Source organism: Elaeis guineensis, chromosome 9, assembly GCF_000442705.2.
Source record: "Elaeis guineensis isolate ETL-2024a chromosome 9, EG11, whole genome shotgun sequence".
Taxonomy (NCBI): domain Eukaryota; kingdom Viridiplantae; phylum Streptophyta; class Magnoliopsida; order Arecales; family Arecaceae; genus Elaeis; species Elaeis guineensis.
The window spans coordinates 1,037,094-1,064,142 of NC_026001.2; the positions used below are offsets into that span (position 1 = coordinate 1,037,094).

General features: G+C 38.7%; 1 protein-coding gene across 3 annotated transcripts; it reads left to right on the forward strand.

The window, feature by feature from the left end:
* The first annotated feature begins 1,953 nt into the window (after positions 1 to 1,953).
* On the forward strand, positions 1,954 to 23,422 carry LOC105059060 (protein ROS1A). Of its 3 annotated transcripts, XM_010942215.3 has the most exons (21): positions 1,954 to 2,183; positions 4,939 to 5,020; positions 7,763 to 8,023; positions 8,226 to 8,486; positions 8,687 to 11,491; positions 12,840 to 12,930; positions 13,060 to 14,689; positions 15,764 to 15,843; positions 16,583 to 16,667; positions 16,760 to 16,851; positions 16,987 to 17,055; positions 17,253 to 17,289; positions 17,398 to 17,480; positions 18,218 to 18,655; positions 18,823 to 18,859; positions 18,946 to 19,003; positions 19,087 to 19,226; positions 19,430 to 19,495; positions 19,610 to 19,724; positions 19,823 to 19,861; positions 23,151 to 23,422. In XM_010942215.3, the coding sequence occupies exons 3-21, from the start codon at positions 7,822 to 7,824 to the stop codon at positions 23,279 to 23,281; spliced, it is 6,459 nt and encodes a 2,152-aa protein (XP_010940517.2). In that variant the 5' UTR covers positions 1,954 to 2,183; positions 4,939 to 5,020; positions 7,763 to 7,821; the 3' UTR covers positions 23,282 to 23,422. The 3 variants fall into 3 exon arrangements, 2 of the variants coding, with proteins under 2 accessions (XP_010940517.2, XP_029116089.2); XM_029260256.2 differs by lacking the exons at positions 18,946 to 19,003; positions 19,087 to 19,226; positions 19,430 to 19,495; ... (1 more) ...; positions 19,823 to 19,861; positions 23,151 to 23,422 and adding an exon at positions 19,040 to 19,077 and having other exon boundaries at positions 1,980 to 2,183; positions 18,823 to 18,881; XR_012134239.1 differs by lacking the exons at positions 16,987 to 17,055; positions 17,253 to 17,289; positions 17,398 to 17,480; ... (6 more) ...; positions 19,823 to 19,861; positions 23,151 to 23,422 and adding an exon at positions 16,188 to 16,340 and having other exon boundaries at positions 1,980 to 2,183; positions 16,760 to 16,803.
* The last annotated feature ends 3,627 nt before the right edge of the window (positions 23,423 to 27,049 follow it).

Sequence of the window (27,049 nt, forward strand, 5' to 3'; positions counted from 1 at the left end):
CGAATTTGAAGACATCAAAATGGAGTTGTCCATGACAAATCTAATGGTGAAATAGGCAAAATTCCTTGCATCGATGTAAATCTTTGCTAAATTATGTATTATTGTTTTAGGCAATGGAAATCCTATGCTTGATGCAGAGGACTGAGCATGTAATATATTTAAAATTTTCATGAATGCATCAATCAACAATCTTTGTTGCATCTTGTGTGTGACATGAATCCTAAGATCCATTGTGCATTGTTTGTGGGTCTATAACTTGATTTATGATACAATTGATCTGATTCGCATCCTTTTTTCCCTTTTTCTTTTCGTTTTTCAATAAATCACATCACACTAGCTTAATTGTTGATGAATACAGGGTAGAGTTTTGGAGGTAACTTGTCCAGGATCCATGTAGATGGACAAGTATGTCAAACTATACCGTACTTGATGATAACTTTGTAAGACAGATAAAAATGCTTCAACCTTAACGCTGTTTATCTTAGTAGCAAAGAAATTAAAATAAAACAAAAAGAGAGATCATTTATTCGATGCAGGAAAAACTCGTGGCTCTCGCGACACGACAAGTATCAGCAAAGTGAAGAAAGAGAAGAGCAATAAAGAATTCATCCAATCCATTAAACAAAATGAAGCAAAAGTAAGTCCACCATCATGTCCAGAACCACCCGACCACAGCGACAGAATCTTCGTGGAGAAGACCTACGACCATGCAATTAGATACATGTATTGCCTGCAATCACCGTCTAAATCATGGGCCGTTAAGGGGGTCAATTTAGACGAGAGTTGAAAGAAAATATAAAAGAAAGCTTTTTTTTTAGAAAAAGTCTTCCTCACTCTCTATTTTCGTGCGTGTGCGTAGAAGGGTGGGAAAGGGAGGAGAAGGAAGCTGCGGAGCTGCTGGCAAGGTTTGCAAATTGCAACTGGGGGCGGGTGGGGTGGTTCTGCCTGTTAGCACGCGACCCGCCAAAAGTCGTTGACGTGCCCAGCGAGGAGCTTGTTGACACCGTGCCATGCTTTGAAACCATTTATACCGGTTCCCCTGTCAAATCCCCGACGCCGAAGGGCGAGAGCCGAAGCGAGCAAACTCCTCCTCCTACTACTCAAATTTCAGGGTGGGTCTACAAATGCTCCGTGGCTGGTTTTGGGTAGCGTATCGGCAATAGCTGGAAAAGAAAAAGAAAACAATAACCGACGGTCAGATCTGTGGGCCCCTGCATCCAAGTGTCAAAAAAGGACATCGGAAAAAGTAAAGTAACTGCCATCCCGCTGCTCACTGTGTTTGATCACGTGGTCGCTGACGAATTGACGGACCGCCTGAGCCTCTCGCTCGCTACTTCTCGTGTCTCGCCCTCTCGCTCGTTTTATCTCTCGAATTTATGTATATAAAATATATATATATATATATTGCTTTACTATGTCGCGCTTCCGCTCCAATTTCTCACGACTCCTTAAAACAATCGAGCCCACCAACAACCGTAAACCAAAAAAAATATAACGCAAACAATAAAACAAGTAAATGGAGGCCGAATACCCTGTCTCCTTCTCCACGCCTCCTGCCTACTAATTATTTCTTCCACCACCCAGTAAAAGTTAACAATCCTGTTTCTTTTTCCAATTACCGTTGATATAATTCCCGAAAAATAAATAAAATAAATAAAATAAAACGAGTCCAAGAAGGAAGAAGACTTCACTCCTCTTTCTAAGCCTCCTCCTTCCTCTTTCAAGACACGAAGGAAAAGAGAGAAAGAATCTCCATCTCTGATCCGGCATTGATGAGAAAGGAGGCTCCTTTCCTTGAGCGGATGCCGAATTTCTCCTATTTATTTACCATATCGAATTCATGCCCATTCACGCCCTCCTTTCTTTCCCTGAATCTAACACCCCTTGAGTCATCGGGTCGTTGGCATCGAATGAAGCAGCCAACCACCACCACCACCACCACCACCACCACCACCGACACCTTCCGAGGTTAATGCCATTGTACTTGTGATTGTAATTACATGGCGGGGAGGCGCGGAGCTGCCCGCGGCTCCATTCCGCTTTGATCTCCACCTGCGGCCAATTTTTAGATCCAAGGCTCGCAGCCCCTCCGGCTCCGACTGGATCGCTCCATCTTCGCCGGCGTCGACCTGGGCCTCTTGGATTCAAGGTTCCCCTGCTCGCCGCGCTGTAGACCTCCATCGGTATGCCTTTCTCCCTTCTACTCTCTTTTCCCCTCACTCTCTCTCTTTCCCCTTGTCTGCCGGCCAGCGACCGCCGAAACCACCTCGGTAGCCCATCTCCTCCAAGCCCTTCCCCCCGTCCACTCTGCTCGAAACCCTAGAACTTTCGAGCTCTTCCTTTGGAATTACCTTTCTTATCTCTGCGTCAGAGACCAGAATCCAAAGTAATTTCGTGAATCCTTTGTAGATAAAACCCTGAATCATCCATGGAAAACGAAGACATGATATTCCGGATCACGGTTGCTTCTGCTTGAGAGAGAAGAGAGAGAGAGAGAGCGAATCGATACAGATTTTGTTTTATTTCATGCTTTGTCGAATCTATTATAGGATGCGACAAGAATTATTGGGAAATTTAAGTTGTCATATCATTTGGTTCATCATGAACACTCTGTCTTCCATTTCATAATTTTCTGGATTTGATGGAATATTCGTATTTGGTTTCTAGGATGCCGTTTTAGCATGCTCACAGAGGTAAACATAAACCCTTTCTTTACTGTACTCTCCATATTTTGTGGATGGCTAGTTGACCAAAATCATTAAAATAGGAAAACCACAGTTTTATTTAGGCCCAAATTTCATGGCTAATTGAAATTGGTATGATCATTTTCAAGCCGAACAGCAACATTTTATTATGCATTGATTAGACAAGATCACCAATCTATTAAACTTGCAAAAACCCTCAGTTTTTTCTTTTGTTTGTCATCTGTTGCTCTAATAGGAATTGAATTACAGAATCTTTTCTTGAGCGTCGATGAATTGTGTATGGTCTGCGACATAACTTGTTGGCTTTATACGGTGCATGGACCCCTTCTTATTATTTCTTTAGGTTTGTGCTTCAGAGTTCCACCTCCCTTGAGTCTATGCCCTTCCTACCCCAAATTTACATTTTTGCTGTTAGCTCTATGCTTCCTACACTTCTCACTGCATTTATGGTCTGAAATGTTGGTGTCAGATCTTGCTTGTATTGTGATTTTGATGGTATTTTCTACCTAGCACTTTTCTTTCTAAAGTTGGCTTAGTAAACTAAAATGCCATTCTTTATCCTTGTTCCAAAGACAAAAGAGATTTTCCCTTATCACTTGGATATTCTCTGACTGAACTTTAAGATAGCAGTAGGTGCGGGAAAAGAAACATCTACTTAATCACCTTCCTCCCTGCCATTACCCACCTTATTGGTGCCATTTGTCACCTTGACAGATATCATAGCTGTCAATTGACATGAAGCTTTTCCATCTTCCTTTCTTTTGATATTTTATAGGTCTAAATTAGTTAAGCCATTTCTTTTCTATCTTCATGGTTTGTCACTAATAATAGGTCTCACCAAGGCAATACTAACACTAATTGTTCTTTGAAAATATTGGTTTGGTAGTTATGATAGGAAAAGTGGAAATGATGCAATAGCCAATAATTCCCCCAAAAATTTCCTAACAAACTTTACTATTGCATCCTTCGAGCTGTTTATGGGCTTGGACAATAGGCTGCCAGCCATGGTGTGGGATCGCCCATTTCTATGGTAATTTTCTCATCCAAAATTTCAGCCTATTGTTGGATTTATAATATATTCATTACAATCCTATTTTGATGATGAATTTTGTTCTTGATTTGGAGTCCATATATTTTTTAAGTTTGTTTTAGATCTATATTTAGTCAGAAATGATTTGATAATAGCATTGCTTTAATAATTGATGCTTGTTAATATGATACACAATAAAGTCTTACTAGTATGGATGGAAATTCATGGTCAGAAATATAGGAAAATATAAGCTTAAAAATAGACTTTGTGTTAGTCTAGAATTGACTTTCGGAAAGGAGTTGCTCTACTGAATCCAAGTCTTTCAAGTCGATCCTTGGCTGCCATGGCACATCTAAGCTGTTAGTAAGTATCATAAGTTATCTAGGTTACCTAGTCGAGGATTACAATGATTTTATGCATTCATATGTGAGATTATTTGCTATTGCATAATAATAAGTTGGTATTAGCTTATGGATTTTTTGTAGGTGGGAAGCATCACAACAAGTTAGTTGAATGTGGAAGACAATGGTGCACTGCAGTTAGGTTTATTTACAAAAGGATATGTAATAAGATGTGTAGGTGATCAGTTCTGATTACAAGTTTATTCTTGTTGATTGGTTTGCCGGGCCTCAGTTACTAGAAGCAGGTTTGGAATAGAAATGTGGGTATGCAGCTCTCATAAGAAAACAATTAATAATAATGAGAGATGCTTAGGAAGTAGATGCAAGAACAAATTTTTGAGGAGATTTTGAAGTGTATGTGACTCTTTAAATGGAAGGGTTTTGCTAGTAGATGCAGGATTATTAGTTGGCTCAGCAGTAGTGGCTGGAGATGTTCCCTTAGGATTTGAAGGATTTTGTTGAAGTGGATGTAATGAGTTGTGTTTTATGACTCTATGATCTTTTGCTTTTTTTTAGAAAAGAAAGAAAGGGGACTTCTCGCTTTGCTTAATTCGATATGAATACCTACAGGTGTAGACATCAGTCCTTTTCTTTTGGCCCTCTAAAATTAATTTTGGTTCTTTGAATGTTCTTCTATTATGTGTAACAATGTCACTGTATGGGGGCAAAAGAACCTACATATCAAATATAATAGTTGTTAGCTATCTTCAAACATATTCGGTTACTTACTGAACAAATTTTGAATATGTTCGATAAAGTTATCAAGATGAGATGAATTGAACTCACATATTTCCTTTTCCAGCATCTTGGCTGAATTTCTGCACCTTCAACTGAAACGCTATTCGATTTGTTTCTCTAAAGGCATTGTCAGCTCTTCTATAGAGGTACGTAATTTTGAATGCAATTCCTTTTTATAATTGTCCAAGAAATGGCCTCAGATTTAGTTTAATATGGTTAAGGCATTTGGATTTTACATCAGGCTTGTAGTTAATATGAACCGTGTTTTTATGATTTGACTTTGATTAATTTGAATATCATTTTGGCACGTGGATTGATTATTTGGGGGCATGGATCGTTCTCTTATCATGTGTTTTATTATTTCAGATTTGATTAACTGAATTAATTTATAATACCCGAATTCAGATGAACGTCAAGGTACCACCTAGGCAGCTATGGATCTAGATTATAAATTAAAATCATAAAAAAGGAAAAATAGACGCACACTGAATTGTTGGTGCCGGGTGGACTAGGTTTAGTGACAACTTTCTATTCCACAGCAGTTGATTTGGGGGGCCAAACTTCCTGTTTGCTGTGAATATGTGCAAACATGAGCAGAGTAAAAGATACTACCTTGCCCATGAATGCTGCATCCGTTTAGGCCAAGAGGCTCCTTTGGAATTCCAAGAACAACAATGCCACCGCCCCTTTGCTGTTGAGGTCTCGTAGCTGATCACCAAAAATTCAAGGATGGGAGGAACCTCCTCCACGGCATGCATTTTCTTGGAATACTCGCCATTCTGGCCATGCTGGGAATCGGGCGCTTCTTCGTCAGGATGGGATGTGAAGGTGCAATAGGAACCCAAGAATTTTGGATCTCAAAATCCTTCTATTTGCTGAAAGGGGATGCCTACAATCCTAAACTGAATACTCAGAAAAAGATTCAATCTTTCTATCTTAGACCTCTTCTTCTATCTCTTGTATTACAACAGCACCCGATTTTTCAACTTTACCAAAGCGCCGTATGCCCTTGCTTCGAACCCCATTATCCAAATCGAGCCTGTAAGAAATATTCCACCATGTTGACCTTCCCTTGTTCAACCAAGAAATGCTCTGTATCTAAACCCAAGATGGGAAGGGAAGGACCTTTTTCTCCTCCTCGCAGCACTTAAATTCTTTCGCACATAAAAAGGAAAAGAAAATGATGTGGAGATCCATCACCCTTAGAAATATCACCCTTCGAAGTTGGTCATTATCTCAGATCTCTACACCTGGAATATAAAACTACCCCTGAAACCTCTAGCCGGCATTGAGCCACAGAAGTCCATAAACAGCTAAATGGGAAAATTTGATTATTTGGAAAAAAAAAAGTGTGAGCTTCAAATTCAAAAAATTTGGGTGAACAAAGATATATTAATCTCTATGGTATAAGGGGATCAGAGAAAGGGTGGCCAGATGTGATAACAAAATAGACTAGAATCTTGATCAGATCTAGTGGTTGCCCATGCTATAATGCCACCACCCAGAAACAATGAACCAAGTTCATTTTTCTTGTTTAGTTACTACCTTTTGTGCCATTTAGTTTGCTGCTTTTAGTGGTGGGATTAAGGCAGAGGGACTAGATTTGGTCAAAATTTTGGTCTATCCGATGCCTGATTCATTCCCCCTTACTCTTTTCCTCCCTCTAGATCACAAAAAAATATTATTATTTTTCTTTTTCTCATCATTGCTTTGTTTGCTTAGGTTCATAAATTTAGGTATCTCATATTTTATGTAAATTAATCGATGTCCCATTTGTCTGTTTCTGGATTTCTCTTACAAGGTGTGGACCAGAGATTTTAGCTATATTAAGGGTCTGGAGATTTGAGGATTTAACCATGGTGGATGAGCCGAGCTTTGGAATGCAAGTTTTCTCTAGGCAACAAATCTTATTTAAGTCTTTTTTCGTGGAAAAGTATCTAAAGAACGGGGAAAGGTCCTTCCCTTCCTATCTTTGGCTCAGGCTAGACAATGAGTCCTAAGCGAGGATAGATGGCCCCCTGAGGAAATTAGGTGCGAATATTCTTGTAGGCAAGATCAGTGGTGGGTTGTAGCATAACAGGTAGAAGAGGTTTGAGGTAGAAAGATCGAACTTTTCTTAGGTTTTCAGCTCTGGGTGGACTTTATATGAGATGATACCCTCCAACAAAAGAAGGATTTTGAGGTCTTGAATTCCGAGGATCCTACTACACTTTAACGTCTACCTTAAGGAAAAGTCCTTGATCTCTAGCATCGGCCAGAAAAACCACCCATCAGGGCAGAAGAGATCAGAATCTACAGATCCATCCAACGGACTCCATGATGGCAGATCCTCTGAAGAAATTGCATGCCATAGAGATTCTTGCGGATCTTGGAGTTATGCTGCTCACTCAGTTGCAAGACCTCAATAACAGTGGGCCGGCTTAGCGAGCCAAGCTCATGGTGGTCAAGTTTACAATCACAATGTCAGATCATGAGCGTGGTCCTTGATAATCCCACCAAAGTGTGGATGCAGATGCCCTTATAAGGAAACTTCTGACTTACACTGATGCAACGCATGCAAGCAAGGTAGCATCTATCACTCCACTCATGTTCACACTGATTAGTGGCAGCCAGGAATTACATGCTACTGCTAATCAATTGCTACAAAATGCTGAGGTGTCACCAAACTTAGTCCTTCGTAGTGGCAGCAACTTCTCATCACCGAAACCTCAGTCAAGTCTCTGTTTACCACCTTAACTTCTTTTTTCTAATGATAATTTATACTCTAAATCAGCAGTTAGCTGGCTAGTATCTTTAGATTCCTTTTTTTTTTTATTTATTTGGCTTTCAGATTTAAAGATAAGAAATCCCATTATCTTATAGATAATCTCTTGCTTGCATCTTGACAGATGGATATCCTGTTTCTGTTCTCCCGAATCTTGATTCCATACTGCAGAAAGCATTAAGCATGGATATGAATAAGGCGATCCCTTCGCCATCCGATGGATCCGTCACGAGCAAAGTAACTTCTTTCACTCCACTCGGGTTTGCAGAGATTAGTGGCAACCAGGAATTACCTGTTCCCCAAAATCAGTTGCTGTTGAATGGGAAAGTGTCATTGGACCCAGTCGTTTACAATGATGGCAACTACCCAGCATTGAAATCTCATTGTAAGTCTTTGTTTTGATCCCCTGAACATCTTTTTTCTCTTTATTTGCAATGATAATTTGTAATCTAAATCAGGAGCCGGTTATCTTGTTTCTTTATGTTCATTAGATTTTTTCTTTCTTTTCTTTTTGGATGTACGATGAGAAGACCCATCATCCATTTCCCATTTTCTTATAATTCATTCTGTTTCCTGTATCTTGACAGATGGATATCCTGTTTCTATTCTCCCGACTCTTAATTGCTTGCCAGAGAAAACAATAAGCATGGGTGTGAATAAGGCGATGCCTTTGCCATCTGATGCAGCGGTAGCAACCAAGGTAAAATCTTTCACTCCGCTCATGTTTGCACAATTTAGCAGCGGACAGGAATTAAGTGTTCCCCCAAATCAATTCCCGCTGAGCGGAAGGTTGTCACTGAATCCAATCCTTTGCAATGCTAGCAACGGCCTAGCACCAAAACCACAGTGTGAGTCTCTCTTTTTATCCCTCCTGACTTTGTCTCCTTTTTAGAAGTAAATTTGTAATCTAAGTCAGTTTCTGGTTAGCTAGTGTCTTGAGGTTCATATGATTATTTTTTTTCACTTCTCTTTTGGAAGTAAAAATGAGAAATCCATCATCCATTTCCCATGTTTTTCTCAGAGTTGTTTTCTCTTGCTATCTTGACAGATGGACATCCTATTTCACTTCTTCCGAATCTTAATTCCTTTCCAGAGAAAACAGTATGCATGGATGCGAGAAAGGCAATGCCTTCGCCATCCACCCCTATGATTGTGGAGAAGAAAAGGTTTGTTCGAGATTGCCTGCCTAGGGAAGTCATTGATTTGGTAGATGAAAGCCCCAATAAGGAGGATAAGCAGGAGAAAGGGAAATTGCAACCTCTTGTATATAACCAAGCAGAACCTAACATCTCGAAGCCTGTAGCGTCATATTCTTCAGAGCATTTAGTGCCATCACAGATGGTGTCTTTCCAACAACAAATGGTTGACAGGGGCATCGTGCAGGAGGAAGTTGCGACCTGGAAATCTACATTACAAAAGCAGATGGATCTATGCTTCTCAAGGCCTACAGCGAAATCTTCACCTTTTCTGCCTGCAGTGACATCGGAGACAGCTTTTTCTTTAGAGCCTGCAGCAAAATCTCCTGGTGAGCATGAAATGACATTGCAAACAGTTTCCTCTCTAAATCAAAGAGCTGGCAGGGGAGATATGCCAGAGAAGGAAGTTCAGAATTGTCAGCGTCCGGTACAGAACCAGGTGGAGCTTTGTTTTTCGAATTCTGTAGGTTCATCTTCTTCAGAGCCCAGAGTGCCATCTCAGGTAGCTTCATCCCAACAAAAGCAAAGTGAAGTCAATGCGATTATATCATCTGAGGTCGCTTCATCGCAACAAAAGCAAAGTGAAGTCAATGCGATTATATCATCTGAGGAAGTCCCTGCACAAGAACTGGATGCTGAGAAACAGAGTAAGAGTGAAAATCAGAGCATAGACCTGAACAAGACACCGCAGCAGAAGCCTAAAAGGAAGAAGCACAGGCCCAAGGTCATTAGAGAAGACAAGCCAGCGAGAACACCAAAGCCCAAAACTCCCAATCCCGTAACCCCCAAGCGAGCCAAGAAAAAAGAAGAAAACCCATCAGGTAAGAGGAAATATGTGCGAAAGAAGAAACTCCAAAACTCTCCGGATAATCCCACGGATGCTTTAGGGGAAATTGTTAATCCGAACAATGCAAGTGGGACTAAATCTGTCAGACGGTGTTTGAACTTTGATTCAGAAAATTTGCAAGCAAGGAATGGCCGCCTTGTATCAGCATCCACATTAACATGCAATGCAGAATCTGAAGCTCAAAAGGAATATGTTGCAGGCTCTAGTATGAGATCAAGCACAAAATCAACTCTACATCATTGTCAAGGACCAGAAGTAGTGGTGGGCAACTCTCCAACAAGAATCACATTAGATCTCAACAATTCAATGAATCAAATGCTGACTGAGTTCGTAAACCTGGCAGAAAACCCAGCCCCACCTCTTCAACCTTGTAGAAGAGAAATGATGGGGACTAATCAAATGCTGGATGGCTGCATAAGGATGCCAGAAAATAAGATCATATCTTCTCGGCCTTCTAAAAGAGAATTGATACGGAAAAATCTGAATGAATTGGCTCGAAAGAATGAGTACCTGAAGATTTCTTCCACCCCTGAGAGGTCTTCAGAAACTGGTCAGAGAAGACCTCATTTACACAAAATCTCAGATGTGATGCTGAAAAGTAAAAAAAGACATCATAACCTTGTTGGTGATGCTCACTTGTCAGCAAGTATAAATGTCACACATGCCAACAATGGGATAGACCAGGTTAGTGAATGTCATGATACATGCAGCAATGACCCATACTTCTCTGTGAATTGCAAAAAAAGAAGAATAGAGAATGAGCAAGATGGACAGAATGGACTCACATCCAGTGCTGCTTCCATGATATACAAACCTCTGAATAATTCGAGAACAAATCAGGTGGTGCTGAATAATTCTAGAGTCTTCACTTTTGCTGGTGCACAATGGTCGATGGCCCTTGAAAAACAGCAAGCTTCAGAGTGCATGCTGTCATTTGACCAAGCAGAGTCAACACCTGCAAGTGCCACTATGGACTGCAACTATAGGTCAGCACCTGTAAAGCAATCTGGATACAGTAGTCCAGACTGCACCCATACAACAACACCTGTGAAGCAATCTGGACAGAGTCATGTGGATCACAACCAGCCATCAACTCCAGGAAAACCACTTGGAGTCTATGGTAGTCAGCAAAGTGAGATTTGCAAACCGCAGCCTTGCATGGAAGACATTGCCGCAAACACCAATACAAGAACGAAATCAAAAAATCGTACAAAGAAGAAACAAGATCATCCCATCAATCCCCAATCCTTAAAAACCAAACATATGCGTTTGCAAGAACATGAGGCTGCTCTGTTAGATCCTGGATCTTCACCTGGACAAAAAGCTCGTCAGGCTACTGCCCTGGCTTCAGGAAATTCAAGAGAGAGAAAGTCACTTCTCCAGACTGGTTCCAGTCTTGATTGTCAAAGTAGCAGCAATTTCAATGAGTCACTTAATGGCAGAGGTACCGTAGGAGCAATGGTACCATATGGCGATCCTTTAGATGATATCATTCAGAAGCTAAAATGTCTAAACATAAATAGGTGGCATGATGGTGCTCCAACTCAGGCACAAAATGCTCTGGTTCACTATGATGGAAGAGGTGGTGTAATGGTTCCATATGAGAGCCTGCTCGATATTGCTAGGAAACGTCGTCCTCGGGCAAAGGTTGATTTGGATCCAGAGACAAATAGGGTGTGGAAGCTTTTGATGGGAAAGGAGGCCAGTGATGAGGGAACGGATATGGATAAAGAGAAGTGGTGGGAAGAAGAAAGGCGAGTTTTTTGTGGACGTGTAGACTCATTCATTGCCCGCATGCATCTTGTTCAAGGTACTGTTACATATTGTTAAGCTGTTTGACTTCAAGGATATGCTTAGTTCGGGGTTAAAGTGGAATAAGGCCCCTTCAGTTATTCCACTTATAATCTGCTAAACATTAGAGAAGCAGGCCATTAGTTTTGAGAACAAAATGGGTATTTTGAAAAGTATAACTCCTTCTTCCACTTAGCCTAGAATAATTTACTTCACACTACATGGTGGAGTAGTTTATGCTGGAGTAAAGTGGGTAAGTAGTAAGTTAACGCATTTAATCTGGGTTAACTTGCTCCACAATCAAATGCAACCTTAATATTTATGTTCCTGTTTTGTGGCTTCTGCACATATATAGAGATCCATATATTCTATAGCAGTATTTCTTTATTGCTAAAATTTCCTGATGAAGTTGTAATTTTTATAAACACAAATTGTGAGAATGGAAGAATCAATTTTTAACCCAACCCAAACATTTGCAAAGGAGAAGAATAAATATTTTCAAAGTAGCTTAGTCATTGTTTCCCACATTGACCTTGTAGTGAATTTGATGCTGTGGCTACAAAGACTGTAAAAAGTTTGGATCTCAGTAGTCTTTCTCCTGCTCTCTTTTTTCTCATTACACTATTCCAAATCGTTTGCTGATTACTCTGGTGAGAATGCTTGGCCGTTAGTTCATATGGATTGCAGACTACCGTAAATAGAAATCAATAGATGCTAAACTATGTCAAATAGTATCTAACCATGCTGATTGGAGAGGTTCATTTTGGTATCCTCAAAGTGTCAATTATGAGTTACAATGGAATTGCAAATTTGTGGAGGGATTGAACGTTTTTTTCCTTCTATCCCAGTTGTGACTGAATAAAATGTATATCAGCAATATGTTTTCCCTGTTATGCTATTTCATTCTATGGAGGCAAGTTATATCTCCGGGCAAAAAAATTAACAGAAGATGATATAATATTATTTTCGCCAGATAAGAACTTGAAATGATAATATTTTAGATAACAAACCACAAACTTCTTAAATCATAGTATCCAATACTTATATTTGATAAATAAGTAAAAAACATTCCATTCTATAAAGTTGCAATGTTCGTTGTCTTAGTATCGGACCCTATATTGGTACAATCATATTACAGTGTTGGTATACGGTATGGTACAAGATGATGAGGTATACTGGGTATCGGTAGGGTATGAGACGGTGTACCAGTTCGGTACTCGTAAGGTACGGTATGTCTGGTACAACAAATCTTGTTTGCTACAATCAAAAATGTTCTCTGTACCTATGAAATGTTACCCACTAATATAGATCAATGTACCATTTGGGCGTATCTTGTTGACTTCCTGCAAAAATGTGCTCTCTTGCAGGGGACAGACGCTTCTCTCAATGGAAAGGATCTGTTGTAGATTCAGTTGTTGGTGTCTTTCTTACTCAGAATGTTTCTGACCATCTTTCAAGGTAAGATCAATGTTCTAGAATGGTCGGTGAAAGCAATTGCCAAAAACTATTAGACAGCACTAGTTTGGTTATTGGCTCTCTCTTTCACCTCAACTACTTATTCACAATTTTATTTGTTAATTTTCTCAGTTCTGCCTTCATGGCCCTTGCTGCAAGATTTCCTTTAAAGTCAAGGGATAATAATCGGAGGCCTGGTGCTGAAAAAACAAACACATCTGGAGAGCAGCAAGACAGGTGCATGTCAGCCTCTGAAAATGCCACAAAATTGCAGGAAAGCATGTTACATAAAGAGTTATATGACCGAGATTCTCTGGTGATTATTGGAGAAAAAGAAATGGCTAATAGTCACGAATCATATGGAAGCAATACTGGAGGTGTCATAGCAGACTACTCAAAAGGCAAATGTTTGGTTGCACATCAACAAGAGCTAGAAGTTGGTCATGAATCGCCTGATAGCAGGTCAGACACCCCAGCCACTGTAACAGGAAGTACAAGTTTAGCAGAAGTCAAAGATAAAAGGTCGGTGGAGGACGTAGTTTCATCCCAAAACTCTGTTGTTTCATCTCAATACTCTTCAGAATACAAAGTTCCAACAGCTGATCCGAATGGATCAAGCTCATTTTCCAACTTTGAAGCAGAAGAATTAATAACTGGGAGTGTGTGCAATGGTATGGACAGTTCAACTTCATTTACTGAGCTTCTACGGATAGCAGAACTCGGTACTCATGGTTATGAAATGATTCCATCAACAGATTATTGTGGTGCAATGGACAGGTTTGCACAATTGGATGTTGACAAGAGACACACAGTATTGAATCCATCTGAGAAACTTAAAGGTGCATTGCCATCAATGCAGACATCTGATTCCTATATCTATGATGCTGAGAGTGACATTTTGAGGGTGTCATGTGATCCTTTCATTCCTTATAATTTTGATAATTCCAAAAATTCCAGACTTGTGGGAATGCACAATGCCAATGTAGCAAGGGATGAGAGCAGATGTCCTCATTTCTCAACTCCTTCTGGGAATATGAACACAAATAAGATCAACTTCATGGACATATTATGTGGTCCTTTAGCAAACAATGCAATTGAAGATATAGGTCAGCAGAAGTTCACAATAACTTCAGAAACAGTACCATCATTTGATTCATATGCACAAATAAGCAAACACGATGTGCAACCATTAACCAGCTTAGAAACAGAAGTTTATGCCAGCAAGTGCTCTAATAACAATAACCCAAGGGAGAGAACCGGGGCCTCATTAGCTAAATCAGTTTCCCACCAATGCTCAGATTTGCAACATGAGTATACTGAGAAATTGCAGCGAAAAGAAACAGAAGCAAACTTCCATGTTGAAAACACTTTACATGCAGTTAAAGTTCCATGTCAGAAGCAGAATTCTCAGAACCAGCAAATTTATCCAGACATACAGAACAATCAAAGGAAAGCATTGGAGACTGTCGAGGGAGTTGAATCAAATTTTAAAGATGAAAGTCATACTTTCCAAAAGGTTTCATCTGAAACAGCAAATAATGGATTAAAAGCAAAGAAGACAAAGGTTGCAAGTGAAAAAAAGAAGACTTATCACTGGGATAGCTTGCGAAAAGAGGCATATAGCAAAGGTGCCAATATAGAGAGAAGCTATGAGACAATGGATTCACTTGACTGGGATGCAGTAAGGAGTGCGGATGTAAAAGAGATATCTGAAACTATTAGGGAGCGAGGAATGAACAACATGCTGGCGGAGCGTATCAAGGTATGCTTCTGGAAACCCAATTATAGATTATTTTGGATAATTCTCTGGACCGTGACAGCTGTGGGTTATCAGTTAAGTGACAATTCATCAACAAAATGACAGATTTAAGTAAGGTCCATAGTGACACGGTGCAACTTCTTTTGTTCCCAGTATAAGATCAATATACAATTTTATAGGCATGGAACCACATCCTCAAAAGTTTTTGCAGTAATATTATTGCGATCCATGCTATAAGCTGGAATGTCCATGCTGAAATGATGCTCAAGGTTGAACCTATTACAGAAAATGATATTTTCTCCAACCACTAAAATACATGTTTAAGTTTTACTAGCACAAAAGGATTGCAAGTTAGCAAGTGTTAGTCCATAGTTTTCATAAATACACATTATCCTATTTTTACATGCATAGTATACAAATAGTATATATTACATTACGCAGGTAAAGAAATTTTTCCATATCATAGGGTTCCACCAAAAGAGGATCTAATGAGATAGTTTAACATACTCCAACACAGATACGATAAAATGAAGTTATCAAAATTAACATAACAAGAAACCAATTTGCATGACTTGCTCCAAATTTCTAGCCTCATATTGTTCTGAGAAATCAAATAGTGAAACCTAACAGAAGATACCAAATAAATCTATTTGAGAAGCAGAATGGGCAGAAGTCCAACTGAATACTGAAGTGAAGATGGGATAAAACCAAGGTCTCTTGTGTCAAGACAAGGGACTTTGCCAACTTGGCCAGTTAGCACCCTCATAATTTTAAATATACATTAAAACATGAAAAAAATTATTATACATACATTTATAGTTTAGTTCAACTACTTCAAAATTTGATGAGACCTAACTTGTCGCTAAGCTTACAATAGAAATACTGTCAGTTTGAAAGTAAAAGTAATGATAATTCAAGCAATCCAATTAAGAGACATCATTTGATCCATGATAAACTAAAAGAAAATCATTAAAACAGCAAAGCCTTATAAAAAGTATTTCAAAGTCAGCTACTTTATCCATGCATTTAGAAGACACAAGAATATACTATATTCATTGTCGATTGTTTTCTTCACAGGAATTTCTCGACCGACTGGTTAGAGATCATGGAAGCATCAACCTTGAATGGTTAAGAGATGTTGAACCGGACAAAGCAAAGTAAGATGAAAAATATTTTTACAAAATTTGTTTGCTATTCTCCCTACTATACATGAACCTAGGAATTTAGAATTAGACATAAGTGCCACAAACATTAGCAAATTGGATTTTTCTATTACTAATAGTCAAGTTCAACTCCTATTTATTCCTTTACTTTGATATTACATACTGGAGTTTGTACAAGCTTAGTCTGATTGATGAAATAGCTCATTATAGAGACAATGGCAAAGATTCCTAATAATGCAAAAAGAGCTTATTGATTATGGTTAATGTTATAACTATTAGAGCAAAGGATCACAGTTTGGGTACCAACCTGATACTGGTACATTATTGGTATTGGTCAGGTTGGTACTGGAATGCCCCATACTGGAGGTATGGATTGGGTTGGTACCGGATGCCTTGTATCAGGCAGTACAAGTTGGTATGGAAAACAATTACCGGAATCTCCTCGCCCATTGCAAAGAAGAGCCAGAATTTGTCAAGTGAGAGGATGCCAGGTATAGCTAGATGAACTTCAGCATTGTAATTTAAGCAGAATCCCACTTGTGGACGTTCTAGGCTATAGTAGAAAAGAATGGAGAAGCATAATTTGGGAAAACCCTTCTAAATATAATAAAGTAGGGCTGTTGATTGTAGGTATCATCTTCAGCATTGTATACAATACTTCTGGCTAACCCCCACCAAAATGAAACCTTTTGACTTGAAAATTACAGGAATCTAAATGTTTTGCTGCTTTCAGGGACTACCTCCTAAGCATAAGGGGATTGGGACTCAAAAGTGTGGAGTGCGTTCGCCTTTTGACACTTCACCATCTAGCTTTTCCGGTAAATTTTGTCTTAAACAATTCCTTTGCAGAGTAGAATGTACGGATTTTAAATCTTATAGTGGTACTTGTTTTCCTTGCATCACTGGCTAGGTCGACACAAATGTTGGCCGCATATGTGTAAGACTAGGATGGGTACCACTTCAACCCCTGCCTGAGTCCCTTCAGTTACATCTTTTAGAGCTGTAAGTATGTTCACATTAATTTGTCACTAATACTTATTAGTTTAGTTTATTTATTTGTCATGAAACACATAATGAATGCAAATGGCAGATGTCCAATATGAAGAATTCTAACCCTATTTTCAACTTTCCCCACAGGTATCCTATTTTGGAGACCATTCAGAAGTACCTCTGGCCTCGTCTCTGTAAGCTTGATCAGCGGACATTGTAAATTCCAAAAACCTACTCCAGAGAATTTATTTGTGTTTTGCACCAAAAAAAAAAAAAAATTTATATGTGTTTAGAAATGTTGCTTTTGGCAAGATATTATTAGGATGGCAACCCTTTAGAACTTTTCAAACTATTACTGTGTAAAACTTATACTTTTAAACATTCATATTCTAACCATATACTTAACTGCACAGGTATGAGCTACATTATCAAATGATTACCTTTGGAAAGGTAATTTTCATGTACCAAATAGGAGATCATACAATAACTTTAATATTTAAATATAATGGAATAATTTACATGCTAACATGACATGAGAATTATGAGCCTTTTATGCAGGTTTTCTGTACCAAAAGCAAGCCAAATTGTAATGCATGCCCAATGAGAGGAGAGTGCAAGCACTTTGCAAGTGCCTTTGCCAGGTTTGTTACTGAAATTATATAGTTATCATACAACCATGCAAGTGGTAGCCAGGCTTGTTACTGAAATTATATAATTACCATAAAGTGGTAATATTTGCATGAGTGCAAACACTTTTTAGGTTCCTTTGCCAGCTTAGATACTGAAGCTATATAATTACCTTGCAACTATACAAGTGTTAGTATTTTGCATGTATGGGATTTTTTTAAAAAAAATTTGGTTTGGCATCCTTACGAAGATTAATGAAATTGGTATCATACAGGTGCATGTGCTAAACACTGGTAATGTAGAACTCATAAAGAAATAGTGGATGGTATCAAGTTCATCAATATGCATGCATTACATAACTGACAGTATTCAATAAAGGAGCTGCACCCTTACCAATGTCTCCACAATTTAGAAAGTTTAGCTCATCCAGTGTGTCAATCCAACTCGAAACAGGATTTAATGCAATCTTAAACTTTTTCCTCGAGCAAAATGTGCATCTACAAAAATTGAGAGCAAACATGACCAGCACTTTACCTTTTTATGCAGTTGAAAATAATGTTGGCTTGGGCCAGTTGCATTATAGTCCAAGAAATAATTGTGTTTTTCACCTTAAGCCTCTTGGAAAAATACTTCCTGCACAAATGTACAATATTTGAATTAAAACATTTATAATTTGGTTTTATGCTGTTTTTTTTGCCTATTTCATGTAATGCAAAAAGGGCAAGTTACTAATGCACCCTACATGATGCAGTGCAAGGCTCGCACTTCCAGGACCAGAGGAGAAAAGTTTAATGAGTTCGGCAATTCCAATTGCTTCTGAGAATGGCCATTTACCCTCTTGTAACTTTCCTCTACCTCAACTTGAGGGGGGCCCATCCTCACAAGAAAGAACTGTTTTTAATAATTGTGAGCCCATCATTGAAGAACCAGCCACACCGGAAGCTGAGTGCCTAGAAACTGAAAAAAGTGCAATTGAAGATGCCTTTTTTGAAGATCCTGATGAAATTCCTACTATTAAGCTCAATTTTGAAGAGTTCGCACAGAATTTACAGAACTATATGCAAGTACACAATATGGATATTCAAGATGGTGACATGTCAAAGGCTTTAGTTGCTATAGCTCCTGAAGCTGCTTCCATTCCCATGCCCAAACTTAAGAATGTGAGCCGCCTACGAACAGAACATCAAGTGTATGTATTTATGCTCTTCCTCTATACAGCCCACCAGCTAGTGAACAAATCTTAGTAGTTTCTTTCCAGTGTGGCTACCAGAGTTAAACTAGTCTAGTGTCAAAAGCTGCTGCAAGGTGCTGTTTATGTATGATAATTTACCATTTTCCTTGTTTTCCTTGTTGCAGCTATGAACTCCCAGATTCACACCCTCTCTTGGAAGGAGTGAGTTATTATTTTAAAACAGGTAATTGTTTGCATCTTCTAAAGAATATTCTAGTATTGATCATTTGCTCCTTGATGTATTACAGTTGGACAGAAGAGAGCCTGATGATCCTTGTTCATATCTTCTGGCCATATGGACACCAGGCAAGAATCTTTGCTGAGTAATTGCTGTAATTGCAGGTTTACGCTTGAACTCAGCCTGACTGTTTATGTGAAATGTAACATAGGTGAAACTGCACAATCTACTGAGCCACCAAAGGCATTCTGCAACTCCCAAGAAACAGGCAAACTATGTGACAGGAAAATATGCTTTGCTTGCAATAGTATACGGGAGGCACAAGCTCAAACAGTCAGAGGCACACTTTTGGTAATGCTTACAGCTTTTCTGTGGTAATTTGCAGATGTTTACTATAGGCAGATGTGATTCCTTTCAGGCACACACGCACATGACAAAAAGGAAAAAAGAAATGGAACAGATAAAGACACCAATTACTTTCTTAATGCTCATTTTTAACTTCTGCACAGAAAGTAATTTCAGTTTTACCGTGTTAATCAAAATAACATAAACAGATACCATGTCGAACAGCAATGAGAGGAAGTTTTCCACTCAATGGCACCTATTTTCAAGTTAATGAGGTAAGTACCCTTCTGGTGGAAGATTTAGAGGATTAAGTGAGTTTTCTCTAGTAAATATGAGTAGCTCTGTCTTTATTAGGCCATATAATTCTCAGAACCAATACTCTAATGCAGGTATTTGCAGATCATGATACCAGCTGTAACCCAATTGATGTTCCTAGGGAATGGATATGGAACCTACCTAGACGAACAGTATACTTTGGAACCTCAATACCAACTATATTTAAAGGTAATAATATGATGGCAAACACATTGTAAAGTTCCTGTCATTTTCAGATGTAGAATGATCAAGAAAAGATGCTGATGCCTTGTTTCTATGTTTGGTAGGTCTAACTACTGAAGGGATACAACAATGCTTTTGGAGAGGTATGTGATCAAAATTGCTGGTTTTTCTTTTCAATGCTTTTATATAAATTAAAAACAATAACCAGTAGCTAATTCGTTTAGATGCTACCCATAAAAGAACACATACAAATGTGAATAAGAACATATTAAAAGAAAATGGAAAAAAAAGGATTATATCCTTTCTTTGTGAAAAAGGACATTAGGTGGTGGGCTCTCTACTATGAAAAGATAAGAGGGAGATTTTGATATTTCATAATCAAACAATTATATCAAGGCACTTTCATTCTGAAATTGAAGATCAAATTTAAAAAAAAAAAATTTAATCAGTATGTGTCTACCTTCCAATAAGAGAAAGCATGCTACAACAAATGATTACAAAGAAATACAATAAAATGAAATGAGAACTTCATAGGACAAACAGATGACTTTCAAAGTTTTGGCAAGGTCAAGAGCAATTTGACTTGGTGGACTTGCTAGTAGACTTTGGAGAGGTCACAAAACCCTATACTTTTCATTAAGTTTTGCTATCTTGGTACCGAACTCGTATCCACACCATCATATTATAGTGTCCATACACGGTTCAGTATAGTACAACTGAGTATACTGAGTGTCGGTATGGTATGGTACAATATACCGGTTTAGTATCGGTATGATACCGATGGGTATGACAAACCTTGCTTTTCATTATAAAACCAATAATCTAGGAAAAGATGGATTGTTTTGTGAAAGAATCTTTGGACCCACAAAAAGTATAATTTGTGCTTGTGGAAGTGTGAAAAACAACACAAATTTGTGCCTATGAATGTTGGCTTGTAGGTCTTTAGGTAATGAATCGATATTTTTGCTAAGCAGTTATGCATGTCTTAGATACAGTTGATGCAAGGTATGGTCTAATAGAAGGGCTCCACAATATGCAGTTTTTGTTTTCATTTGTTCCTATTCAAGGCCAACTCCTTCCAATAGAAAGCATCTCCAAATTGTTTTGTGCTGCATCTCCCCAAGCTTCGTTTAGCTAGGTTCTCTAGCTCTTACCTTCATGTGAATGGACATCTTCAATAGAATTTATAATATAACAATATGCAAAATTTCCTGATATCCTGCCTATCCCATGAGTTTGTAGTGCACTTTCCAGTGTATGGACAATTTTGTAAAGGATATACACCAATTGGGGATATCTCTTATTGCATAGGGGAATGCGGAAATCCTTTTGCGTTCAAGGATTTGGCAGCATTATCTAATTAGCTTATCAATCATCCAGTAACTTCCACAATTTTATTCTTCATATTGATATTTAGCTACACCCATCACTTATTTCTTGGAGGAAAGATTATTCGTTGACCCTCAATTGTTAGCACAAAGCTATTGGGTTATGGTTGTCTAAATTTGTCAGAATAATCAAGCTCCAATGCAACAATTCTAATGCATCCTTGTATATGTCAGCTTGCAGTCATAGACATCACCATATACCTTGAATTTGGCACTTTCTATGCATACATAAGCATATAGAAGTACATCCATCAACATCACTGACATGTGAATTGAGATATATATATTTATGTATAGTATGAATCTTTAAAAATAAACGTAGATTTTGATCCAACCGCATGTTCAAGGTTCAGATCCTATGAGGATCCACCAAGATCTCTAAGGTATTAAATTCTACTTGTTCACAGGCACATGCAATGCATGTTAACTCTGAAGAATAAGAAGGCACATGTAATGCATGTTAACTCTAAAAAAGATAAAGTTATGAGAACAATGATTTGATTAGGGATTATTAAAAATAATAAAAGGACAATAATTAAACTAAGAAGATAAGAGTAAATTGAAGGCTATCTATATTTAGTTAAAGCTTCCTTAAATTGCAGGATTTGTTTATTTAGATTCAGATATTTTTGCTTGGAAATGTATTAAGAGTTCTGGATCCAGTTTCAAACTCCATGCTGATTACCAGGACATGAAAAGGAGACAGGTGAGAATTGAAACTCGGTCATCTGTGTGTGTGTGTAACCCACCCCCACCCCCCTCCCCCACCAAAAAAAAACACAGACATAGAGAGAGAGAGAGAGAGAGAGAGAGAGAGAGAGAGAGAGGAGTGTTCATCATATGTGGGATTAAACAGAAAGAAGTGAAGATTTTTTTTTTCTTTTTTTTGGGGTTGGAGGCGGTAATTGCATTTCCAACTTTATCCTAATAGTGTGTATGTGAATGCAAATTTTGTAGATTTCTAAGTCCAACTTTCTTTTTCCGAAAAAAGGGGGGAAAGAAGAAGAGTTTCGTCCACCATTTGGAGGCTGGTTGCCGTCAAATTCAATATATGTTAGACCCTGATTAGTTCCAAGAAAGAATTGTACATATGGTACTTGCTTTTCCTTGTGGGTCTTTGGAGTCACATTCTTGACAATATGTTGTTTTTCTGCTGGCCAGGCTTAATCAGGCCCTACTAGTTGGGCTCCAAACCCATTATGAGCCGGCTTGTAGAAAGAAATGCATTCTGCTATGGATGTTGTAGGAGTCCATGAAGCATTGCTCAAATTAACAAATGAGTAGTCTCAGTCTATTTTTTTATTTTTGGCCTCCCCTTTTTTGATAGTTTCTGTCACTCTCATGTGCTGTATCCAAGGCCAGGCTTAATCAGGCCCTACTAGTTGGGCTCCAAACCCATTATGAGCCGGCTTGTAGAAAGAAATGCATTCTGCTATGGATGTTGTAGGAGTCCATGAAGCATTGCTCAAATTAACAAATGAGTAGTCTCAGTCTATTTTTTTATTTTTGGCCTCCCCTTTTTTGATAGTTTCTGTCACTCTCATGTGCTGTATCCAAGGTTGGTTAATTCCTTCCAGGAGATACCTAAGTTTTTTAAATATTGAGCATAGGAACCATCTCCGCATGCTTCACATAAACAGAGTAATTACAATAAAATAGAACATCAGAAATGCACACTGCTGACCTAGTCTGGTAATAAGAACTAAGGCATCTACAAGCATGCTGTGGCAGAAAAAAGAATTTAAGACCCACGGGCGACAACAGTGACAGCATAGGTACAAAAGATAGTGTAGGAACTGTGTCAGAAAAACTGGCTTGAGCATTTCAGAGTCCAGAGGTGGTGGTCCAAATTGGAGCATAAGATCTGATTTCTTCAAACATTCTGCAATATTTTATTCAAGTAAAGCAAAACAATTCTACCTTTTAGTAGTGATAACAACTGCATTTCAAACTGTAATTACTTTAGGCAAAAAACTGCAAGCTTTCCTTTTTGACTAGGACAACATAAGCAAATTAATTTTTTTCTGGAACAACTGTTTTGTAGGATTTGTTTGTGTGAGGGGATTCGACCGGACAACAAGGGCACCGAAGCCTCTTTATGCACGACTGCACTTTCCAGCAAGCAAGGCACTTAAGAACAAAAAGGCAGCAGCAGCTGCAGCAAGAGAAAAGTAGCCCATAAAGAAACAGCCAAGATGATCTAAGCAGCAGGATCAATCACCGGAAGCATGGAAACCGGGCAGCTTCTCTAACATGAGGAACCTACCAAACGTCGAAAAATGCTAGCTGGTTGGAAAAGCTGATGTTAGTCTGTAACGTGAATGTTTTCATTTCATGCTCCAAAACGGGCCATTCTTCTCAGAAGCCAAAGAAAAAACACCATAACAGGTGGACAGATTAGTTGTTTCACCATCCTTCCCATTCAACACAGAAGACGAACGGAAAAGAAGATCCAAAAATTTAGATTGTACCGTATAGATCAATTTTCGATTGCCATTCATGAGATTGATGAGAGGCCTTGCATAATGGTCATCATACAACAATTTGTCAGTTGCGACATTATTTGATTGTTTTATGAACAGGACTTTTAACTCCTCTTGATTTTTTATTTGTCTTTCAGATTGTCGAGCATAACAATGTAACTGCATAACAGGTAAAGGTATTGGAACCAGGGGATAACTCAAAAAAGTTGGAAAGTTACATCCTCCAGCAGCATGACATCTCTTAAGAAAGATCCCGTGAACTATGAATAATCACATAGGGATCACGTCACTTGGTAGTGCAACCATAGCAGTTTGGCCCTGGACGCAGCATTAGCATATAGATCTCATTGCAAAGCTGAAAAGTCATGCCATTTTGAATTATGTTGTTCTTCATCTACTGATGCTAGTCATGAGAATTCCTTTCCGGGAAACATAGTCGTGAGAATTCAAATGTCTGATATATTTTATCACACCATCTATGGTAACCAGATGTCAATGAGTGGTACAATAGCTGATAGTCATGAAAGTTTAGGTAAACATATTTTCATCTCTGGCTTGAAGAATTGCAATAATGTAATACCATAGAACTTCACTTTGCATATGAAAAATGCATATGATACATGTGAATGAGGTAATATCTGTAAACACTCATTTCAGTCTTATTTCTTCTCAGTTCCCAAAACCTAAATCTCATTAGCCTAAATCTTTCATGATCACTTCAAACATGCAAGCATGGCTAATTCTAGGGCTGCATAGGGATGGCAATCTATGACTTGATTCGTCCATCAAATCTGCAACGATCCGCTTTAAATGGGTTCAAGTTAGACGTAAATGAATTTGGGTCATAAATGGGTTAACTTACTTAAACTCGTTTATAGAACAGGTTGAACTCAAATTTAGACTTTTGATTTGTTTGATCTATTTTGATCTATTAAATAATTTCATACGATCATAACTTAATCTATTTAACTTGTTTCATAGCTAATTCTACGGCTGCTTAACCGTTTTGTATCCTGTTTAACCAGATTTGCCCGTCCTCGGTGCACTTGATGCCCGACTCTATTCTTAACGCTCACCTAAACTGAGTTCGGGTCTTCTGCAATGCATTTTTGGCATCGCTGAGCGCCTCCACGTCATTTATGTCAGAAAGATAAGACTCTAGCTGAGACCGCAGGGGATACAATACAACGGACAGCTGCTAAACATGTTGATAAAAAATTTGTGCGAGACGCTTGCATTCACGAGATGGGTGATGTGGCAGTAATCTAGGCATGCAACGCCCTCTGCGGTGCAGAAATCCATTACAGAGGATCTCGCTTCCATCTAAACCATGTTTTTTGGTTTCTTTTTAAGGGAATGAATGTCTGTCTTTCAAGCTGTTGTCGAATTAATTGTTGCTTCTATTATTCCTCTCGCTCTACCTATCTCGAACATTCTTAGGATCTTAAAACATATAATAGTTGCGTGATGAGTCATCAGAAAACTCCCATATGGTCCTCATATGATGCAGCGAAAACGGGACTAATGATTCAAATGTATACAAAACTAGAGACCTGCACCATCCCATTTCACACACCAAGCAGATGACGGCGTTAATGCCGCGCGCATTCTGTCACATCTACATTTATATATATATATGTTATCAAACAAAACTGACGGAGAATATGCTCGATACAACTCATCTCGGTTGTTTTGGAGCATCTATCACATTTATGACCGACGCCAAGTCAGCTTCCTGACGCGCATCCCTTCCTTCCGGTTTCGGGTGGGTTGTACCTTTCACCCGAAAAAAAGGATTTGCCTTGGCGCAAATCTCGGTGCAAGCGGCGAAGTTCTGAATACTTTGAAAGTTGTGCGATGGGTGATTCAACGGTCGATTCGTCCCCAAGGAAGGTGAATCCTTCTTTCATTTGAAAGGAACAACTCGTATCTGCAATAAACACATCCTTCTCAAAGCCAAGATGGGTATTTGCCTTTAATTAATACGTTGCCTTAAAGATTCGGTTCTCTATGCATAATGATACCTCCATGGTTATAAAATAACCAGAATCTCTCACATGCTCAGCGTACGAAACACGAGTCGTGCTCGTTCCACCGGTCCAAGCCTATATATCAGAGGATAATCTTCAGCATAATACGTAAATTTAACTGCAACATTCAAAAGATATTATCATATTGGCTGCATACATGTGGGATGCATGAAGAGAAGATAGATGTCAGGCTGAGAAAGATCCGGCAATTAGATTCGGAGGACATTAACGTAAAATTAAATATTGTGTTTTGAACGCTTATCCAGCACGCTGGTCAAATTCTGAGTTCGATCGTAGTACGCAAGTTGATGATTACTTAGAACGAAGTAAGAAGTCTTCCAGAGGGAATTGTGGACATCATAACGAGTTAATTTGAAGAGGTGGAAGGAGTAATATATATATATATATATATATATATATATATATATATATAGCAGTTGTTGGGAACGCCTGTTTGTCTACGGCCACCAACCAACTTTCATCTCCATCGTCCATCCATCCATCAAACCCGTCTGCTTGATTTTTTACCAAAAAAAAAAACCCGTCTGCTTGATGTGATGGGACCACCAACCCAATTACATCACTGTCCAGAACGTGAACTTGTCCCACCCAAGGCTATTCAAGCTTCCAGTTTTCCATGTGAAGTCCCTGCCCTCTGGAATGCGTCCATCCCAAGAGCAGGACATGATACACGGCCACAAGAAAGCAAATTGGAATATGTTGCTATCATGAGGTCCATTACTCCGGGCCGTTGGATTGGAACAGGTGTCAAACATCTATCGCGTTACCACCTAACTTGTGAACGCTTCAGGTCATAGCTGCCACAAGACGTAAATGTTACCGGCGGGTCGAAAGTTGCGTGGTCAAACTATTGTTTTGATGGACACCATAATAATAATAATAATAATAATAATAATAATAATAATAATAATAATAATAATAATAATAATAATAATTGTTGACGTAAATCTTCAGGTCGGCTAAAAGTTAACGTGTTGTGTCTGCTTGCTGCATGATAGAAACATGCAAAATCAAGTTCACTTGTCGGATGTTGATCGACGGATGACCCTCCGATATCCAAGTCAAGCAGAGAAAGAAAATAGTTGAAAAGATCAAAATACGAGAACAGAGTATTCAGTAGTCCAAAAAAAAATCTTATCCAGTCCCCTTGCTTACAATTTTATATAGGATGGAGAGTGCCGTTACTGTATAACTTCCGTCCTTAAAATCCGAGACGTGGGCATTATTGTCCTTAATGGATGGTTATCTCTTTAACTGTTATTAAGACCAAGTAATGGGCGATCAACGGGGGGTTGTTACACCCATAATTCTCCGATCATGGGGGATTAACACCTATGTTGGGTAACTATCATTTAGCGCCTATAACCTCGGGATCGAGATAGTCGGGAAAGATCCGAGTAAGTGTTCAG

Excerpts from the sequence above, each read along its gene's own strand:
- LOC105059060 (XM_010942215.3), top strand. The coding sequence starts at position 7,822 with ATGGATATGAATAAGGCGATCCCTTCGCCATCCGATGGATCCGTCACG. Across the intron at positions 16,668-16,759 it reads TTCACCATCTAGCTTTTCCG|GTCGACACAAATGTTGGCCG; the intron begins GTAAATTTTGTC and ends ATCACTGGCTAG. Across the intron at positions 17,481-18,217 it reads TTTGCAAGTGCCTTTGCCAG|TGCAAGGCTCGCACTTCCAG; the intron begins GTTTGTTACTGA and ends TACATGATGCAG.